We start from the raw sequence: 7,590 nt of genomic DNA, 5'->3' as shown, positions 1-7,590 counted from the left end.
CTTGTAACCCTCAAGCGCCCTAACTGAGCCTTCACATCTCATCCTAACATAAGCCTTCTTCTTCCTCTTGACCAGAGATTCCACTTCCTTCGTAAACCACAGCTCCCGCGCTCTACAGCTTCCTCCCTGCCTGACGGGTACATACTTATCTTGGACACTCAGGAGCTTTTCCTTGAATAAGCTCCACATTTCTAATGTGCCCATCTCCTGCAGTTTCCTTCCCCATCCTAAATTTTGCCAAATCGCATCGTAATTGCTTTTCCCCCAGCTGTAACTCTTGTATACTATCACTAAAGTAAACATAACAGAATTGTGATCGCTATCACCAAAGTGCTCACCTACTTCCAAGTCTAACACCTGGCCGGGCTCATTACCCAGTACCAAATCTAATGGGAGTTTAGAAGAGTAAGTTGTGATGTGATTAAAACAACATCCTGAGGGTTTTTGACAGGGTGCATGTGGAGAGGATGTTTCTTCTTATCAGAAAATTGACAACAATGGGTCATTGCTTAAAAATCAAGGGGACGCCCATTTGAAACAGATGAGGCAATTTATTTTCCTCTCAGAAGATCGAATCTTTGGAACACTCTTCCTGAAAAGATGTGGATAGAAACAGAAATTGCTGGAAAATCTCAGCAGGTCTGGCAACATGTGTGGAGAGAAATCAGAGTTAATGTTTCAGAACAGAAGTAGAACCCTTGAATATTTTTAAGACAGGGATAGACAGATTCTTGTTAAGAAAGGAGTTGAAAGGTTATTGGGGCAGGCTGGAATGTGGATTTGTGGTTACAATCAGATCAGCTATGACCTTATTGAATGGGGCACCAGGCTCAAAGAGCTGAATACACTACTGCTACTCTTAATTCATTTGCTTGTTTGACCTAACAGGAACTTCAAGTCAGAAATTCTGAGGTGCAAGTCCCATCCAGATACATAAACCACTCAAATACGCAGTTATGAGGCAGTGCCGCACCGTCAGAGGTTGGCGCTGAGCAAGCACATTGGAAGGCCCATACTGATGGAGTGCTGCACTGTCGGAAGGTCAGTGCTAAGAGAGTATTGCACTATTGGAAACCCATTGCTGAGGGACCTTTGCACGGCTGTAGGGTGTGTGCTGAGGGAGCACCACACCATCTGTACTGATAGAGCAACTCAATATTAGTGGTGGTCAGGCAGGCTTCAATTGTACAGGGCACTGGGGAAACCACATCTGGGCTGCTCTGTTGACATCTCTTGAATGTTTAAAACCTAATGACAATATCTCTACATGTAATGGCAATATTTTAAAGCCAAGGGAACGCCATTTCCATTGCTGTCTAGTCCAATGAGATGGATCTGAATAATATTCAACTCCAGTGTCTAGACACACCCTACAGAGATCTATCTCGTTGTAATGTTGGAGGTATCACAGTCCAGTGAAGGGGCTAGTATTGCTAGACAGTCATTGAGTTTATTATGAATCAAAACTACAGGAGAGGGTATTAACAAGACAATATTATATCATGCATTTTTGCTTAAATTCCACAGAATGCTTGAGGACTCACCCAACCCCCATGGTCCCGAATCCAGCGCAAAATGTTCTCTCGGATATATTCCATTGTCCAGCTGATTATAGTTTGGATCAGTTCTGGAATCTTCTGACAAAAGGCCTATAAATGATTATATCATTCAGTAGATGGAACAACACAAAGGAATATTTCAGTGTATTACAGCAAAAGCTTTTCTAATGTCAATCTTGATGCACACAGTCCCATTCTTAGTGTGAAATATCAGCTGAAGTAAAGAATCTAGGAAGTTGAAATGCCCAATTTTAGACTTTCACCATTGAAGAGGTACATAATTTGCCATGAACCACGTCCACCCTACCCAGTGGTGTACCAAGCTGTTAGGCTATTTGTTACTGAGCTGCATAACAACTAGCCTACCTTAGGATTATTAATCTCCAACATTGTCCTAAAGTCTGACAGACACCAGTGAGGTGACATTATTGAAACATCATTAATTTGAACATTTTGATAGGTATGTATGCTACCGATGGCAAGGATTTATGTATCGGGGGTGACCAATAGAAAAAGTGTGGGGATGAGGTAACTAGAGGTCATGAAACATCTTCTAATGCTGTAATTCTAACTTGCTCTGGGCTTAATAACTAGCTGACTGCTGAACAGAATCTGACACACCCACTAATTTGACTATGAATTCAAATTCCAGAAGGCTGATCATATTCTGATCCTGACCCTGTTAATAATAAATCAGTGGAACGGAGATTAGAAGTTCCTAGCAATTCTCCAGCACGACAATTTTTCATCCACTTGCTGCTTCATCCAGCAGTAAATGTATTCTCCAACCTGCTGGGGTACTACAGCAGCAAAATTGGTGCAGAGCAATTTCCAGGAGAAAGTGAGGTCTGCAGATGCTGGAGATCAGAGCTGGAAATGTGTTGCTGGAAAAGCACAGCAGTCAGGCAGCATCCAGGGAACAGGAGAATCGACGTTTCGGGCATAAGCCCTTCTTCAGGAAGGGCTTATGCCTGAAGAAGGGCTTATGCCCGAAACGTCGATTCTCCTGTTCCCTGGATGCTGCCTGACCTGCTGCGCTTTTCCAGCAACACATTTCCAGCAGAGCAATTTCCAGCCCACCATTGCCCTCGAAATGTCCCTGTGTGATGAGCAAAGTGTAAATGCACTCTACACAGTACACAGAACAAAAGGGCACAGCACCACTCTAGATTAATTTCTCAGATAAATTACTGATGTCACAAGTAACAGAGCTCAAAAAACAAGTTAATCCCATCACTCTCACGTACCACAATAAAACAAGTAATAACTTATCCAGAACAAGCAATGTCAGCCAAGTCCATAATAACCTCTTGTAGGCTACACTCTACCATCCCAACAACTCCAACACTCCCTGTAAACTTACTTTTCACTTATACCTATTTAATCTGGTTTACTTTGAAGTAACGTTTGGTTTTATTTCATTAGGCAGTAGAATTTAGTCTTTGATATGGTTTGATGCTTCTTTAATCTTTTTCTTTAGATTAAAAAGCTAGAATTTCTCTAACCTTTTGACCCTTTCACACATGAGATCATTCCTTCTGCTCCCAGTCCGTCTCTATGACTGATGTAGAACACTCGGTTATGTGGGAATTACAGCTAGTTTCATATGATGAATACTTTTGCCAGCATTCTGGCAACATTGCAAACTGGAAGTCCTATCCCAAAGGCTGCAGAGTACAAATTAGTTCATTTGTCAGTATTTCAGTATTTCCCTAACCTCCCCTTCAGATAGCAACTGTACCTTCACAACCAGCTTGCAGGCAAAGTAGAAAAGAGTCACTACTCTCCCCCAGTTGATGACTCCATCAGCAAACTGTTCTTTGGCCACTCTGAAAAACATTTCCTTTGGGCATTGGTTGCCAATGTTTTCGATCATCCTGTGTGTAGGAGAAAGTGCAAATTAACTACGCTGACTACTATAACCAAACAGACTAGATAACAGGATGCGAGGCTGAAACTGAGTTGAGAAATTCAGATACACAACCACAAGAGCTTTAGATCATATCTGCTGTATTGTTCAGCAATCTGGTGAGTGTTTCCTTCACTTCATAAGGGTTTAGTTGCCAGGTTGAGCAACTGACGTCAAGTTGCCTCCCTGTTGTAGGACCTAATCACAAGGTTACTGAGCGTTAGCGATCAGCAGATTCCAGGACACATGCTGTGGTGTTGCCAAGTTTATAATCCTACTCAATGCAACACTCTATACAAAACCAAAAACAGAAGTGTCACAGGATCCCACTCAGTGATCCTGCAGAACAGTCTACAAATGTAGTCTGCAAAAAACCTGACATTAAATCAGACAACTTGTAAATACTATAGGTGGGTAATTTGGATCAATTTTTTAAAAAAATAATTCACAAAAGGGGAGGCATAGCTAGCTGTGCCAGCATTTGTTGCCCATCCCTCACTGCCCTCAAGAAGCTGAGTGTAAGCTGCCTTCTTGAAATTTAAGGACAATCTGAATGATGTTAGGGAGGAAATTCTTGGATTTTGACCCAGCAACACTGAAAGAACAGCCAATATATTTCCAAATCAGGATGGTGAGTAATTTGACAAGAACTCACAGATGAGTAATGCTCCCCTGCTTTGAAAAGATTGGTTGCTACACAAAGGACAAACAAGGTAAGGGAATACACGATAAAGAGTAGGACCCTGGGAATTACAGGGATCTTGGTGTGCAAGTACACGAGTCCCTTAAGGTAGTGGGCTGGGGGATAAAGCGATTAAGGCGGCATATTGTAGACTTGTCTTTATTAGTTGAAGCATAGAGTTTAAGAGTAGGGAGCTTATACTGGAAATAAATAAGTCGGTTAGGGTACAGCTAGAGTATTGTGTGCAATTCTGCTTAATCCCACCAATCTACTGACTGAGGATGCCTAAGCTGAGTTTCCAATTCCATCTCCTCGAGAAACCTCTGAAAGTTGATTCACCCAATGGTGTAGACAGAACAGAACAACTGATTATTAACAAACTGAAATATCTAATAATAATGGAGACTGATGTGGCAGGCTAAGGGTACACGTCAATGGGTTGGTCCCTCACCTCTGTAACTCCATATTGCTGTCGAGGTCATCCCCAATTTGTCGCAGGCAAACTCCAAGACGCTTTACCTCAGGGTTACATAGTTCATCCTCTTTACCTCCGAGCTCTGTGATGGTTAAAGGCTTCTCACAACCGTCAGCTCCTCGATTTGTCCGATCAATAATAAATCTGAAATTTTAAAAAGCTATATTAGAATTTCAATACAGTTGGAGATTATTTTGCCCTTTGGCTCTATTCATCTGAACCAGCTCTCAACTCATTTCTCAACAAATCTTTGGTTTATTTCTGGTTCCTAGGAACAAACTTAATGCCATTTACTTATTTTTCACTGATCAGAGATCCTGTAACAGCCACATATTAACATTCAACTAACACAATTAATTAGAAATGTTCTTATGACCACATGACCCTCACTGTCTCCAACCAACTACAAGATCAGATAGTCTCCATTTCAGGAGACTTGCTCCAGATTTTCCACATTTCTTTTCCTATGGTGAACCAGCCAGGCATCATTAGCTTCCTGAAAAGCATATTCTCTACACAGTGAAAGTACCAGTCCTCCCCCACAGTTAAATACCACCTTTAGTCCTTTGGAAAAGACAGAGTCGGCAATTTTGGCAGTACTAAAAGTCAGTAATTCCTAAATTTCCAATGACTTGGTGAGGATGTTGAGGTAACAGAAAGGAGGCAAAGCCTTCCTAAAAATAATCTACTTAAAACCGACCTCTGGCTGATTTAGATCATGTTAGACTAGTTGATTCTGAGTCCAGCCCTTAGAGACAGGCCAGATTAGCAGACTCCTGAACACAAACTGTGAGCAATGTAAGAGATGAGTATTTAATTAAAACAGATCAGATACATACCCCCGCAGAAGTGTGACTCCTGTACGCATGATCTGCTCACTGACTTGGTCTGAAAGAGAAACACAAATTTAGGGAACACCACAAACAGTAATACAACCACATTAAAAATACAATAGGAGATCCCAGTTTTACAATCTGATACTGTAAATCTGTGAATAAAGAACAGCCTTCAACCCAGGCCAAGCCAGCATTACCTGCTCACAGTTTAACATCTTGCATATCACACACAGAAATAGCATAGAGAAACCTCACAACCTTTAAAAAGGTACTTGGATGAGTGCTTGAAATGTCATAACATTCAAGGTAATGGGCTTAGTACTGGAAAGTGGGAATAGTGTTGCTTTGGTGGTACAGATTTAATAGGAATGTACTTTATGATTCCCTTCACTTGGCTGATACCAGCTAGAAATTGCAGGAAAGAAAACACACTATTAACCTTCAAACAACATCACTCAAAAGCACAGATAGACAAGATATTCATGAAGGTGCTAATCAAACCATTAATTTGAGGATGAGGCAAGAAAGGAATTCCATGCAACATATCAGCCCTAATCCATATCCAGAATCGGTGCAGGAGGCGGCCGTTGGGCCCATCATGCCTGGATGGGCTCTCTGAGCATTTTAATTTGGTGCCAGTGCCTTCAACCCTATGCATTGTTTCTATTTAATCATGAAATGGAGAAAGAGTTTGAGAAAGGGTCACTCAAGCTGAAACATTAACTCTAACTTCTCTCCATAGATGCTGCCAGACCTGCTGAGCTTTTACAATAATTTCTGTCTTTGTTCCCTAAATAGGGTCAGAATCAGCCACAAACCATTCAGGGACAGACAAAGAGGGTTACGGTGGGGGTGCAGGATCCCCAAGGGATTTAGCACCACCCAGCTTACTTCCATTCCTCCCCCAACCCCTCTCTTGTCCCTGCTGAACCCCTGCCCCTCAACTCCTTACACTCCAGCTCCCGCATCTTACCTCTCACCATGCCCACTCTAACACCCATCCTCAAGCAATCCCCTTCTCCACACCTCCCCACTGCCCTCTGTCTCTCCAATCCAAGCCCTCTGTCTCTCTCTCTCTATCAGCCCCCCCTCCATACACACACCTTCTCCACCCCTAAGACTGGATTTATATGTATTTGGAAAAGCAAGGGCTGGTTAGGGTTAGTTAACATGGCTTTGTGCGTGGGAAATAATGTCTAACAAACGTGATTTAAGTTTTTTGAAGAAGTACTGAAGAGAACGGTCGATATGATCCATATGGACTTCAGTAAGGTGTTAAACAAGGTTCCTCATGGTAGACTGGTTAGCAAGGTTAGATCTCATGGAATATAGGCAGAACTAGCCATTTGAATACAGAACTGACTCAAAGGTAGAAAACGGAGGATGGTGGTGGAAGATTGTTTTTCAGACTGGAGGTCTGTGACCAGAAGTGTGCCACAAGCATTGGTGCTGCGTCCACTACTTTTTGTCATTTATATAAATGATTTGGATGTGAACATAGAAGGTATAGTTATTGGTTAGTTAGGTATAGTTAGCTAGGAGGTATAGTCAATAAGTTTGCAGATGACGCCAAAATTGGAGGTGTAGTGGACAATGAAGGTTACCTCAGATTACAACGGATCTTGATCTGATGGGCGAATGGGCAGAGGAGTGGCAGATAGAATTTAATTTAGACAAATGTGAGGTGCTGCATTTTGGAAAAGCAAATCAGAGCAAGAGTTACACACTCAGTAGTAAGGTTCTGGGGAATGCTGCTAAACAAAGAGATCTTTGACTACAGGTTCATAGTTCCTTGAAAGTGGATTTGCAGGTAGATAGGACAGCAAACGATGCTTTCTTTTCTTGGTCAGAGTATTGAGTACAGGAGTTGGGAGGTTATGTTGCGGCTGTACAGGACATTGGTTAGGCCACTTGGAATATTGCATGCAATTCTGATCTCCTTCCTATCGGAAAGATGTTGTGAAACTTGAAAGGGTTCAGAAAAGATTTACAAGGATGTTGCCAGGGTTGGAGAATCTGAGCTACAGGGAGAGGCTGAACAGGCTGGGGCTGTTTTCCCTGGAGCGTCGGAGGCTGAGGGGTGACCTTATAGAGGTTTACAAAATCATGAGGGACATGGACAGGGTAAA

At 42.2% G+C, this 7,590-nt stretch overlaps 1 protein-coding gene across 1 annotated transcript in view; it reads right to left on the bottom strand.

The window, feature by feature from the left end:
• The window catches only part of LOC122542066 (apoptosis regulator BAX-like), a 15,950-nt gene extending 10,389 nt beyond the window's left edge, over positions 1–5,561 (bottom strand). The window contains exons 1-4 of the mRNA XM_043679361.1: positions 5,465–5,561; positions 4,602–4,769; positions 3,301–3,436; positions 1,545–1,649 (exon numbers count right to left, since the gene is read on the bottom strand). Of these exons, the coding sequence (XP_043535296.1) occupies positions 1,545–1,649; positions 3,301–3,436; positions 4,602–4,769; positions 5,465–5,493 (438 nt within the window). The 5' untranslated portion in view covers positions 5,494–5,561. The remainder of the gene's footprint in view (positions 1–1,544; positions 1,650–3,300; positions 3,437–4,601; positions 4,770–5,464) is intronic.
• Positions 5,562–7,590: the final 2,029 nt, after the last annotated feature.

The sequence above is a fragment of the Chiloscyllium plagiosum genome, chromosome 39, assembly GCF_004010195.1.
Source record: "Chiloscyllium plagiosum isolate BGI_BamShark_2017 chromosome 39, ASM401019v2, whole genome shotgun sequence".
NCBI lineage: Eukaryota > Metazoa > Chordata > Chondrichthyes > Orectolobiformes > Hemiscylliidae > Chiloscyllium > Chiloscyllium plagiosum.
This window is presented reverse-complemented; position numbering and strand designations above follow the sequence as displayed.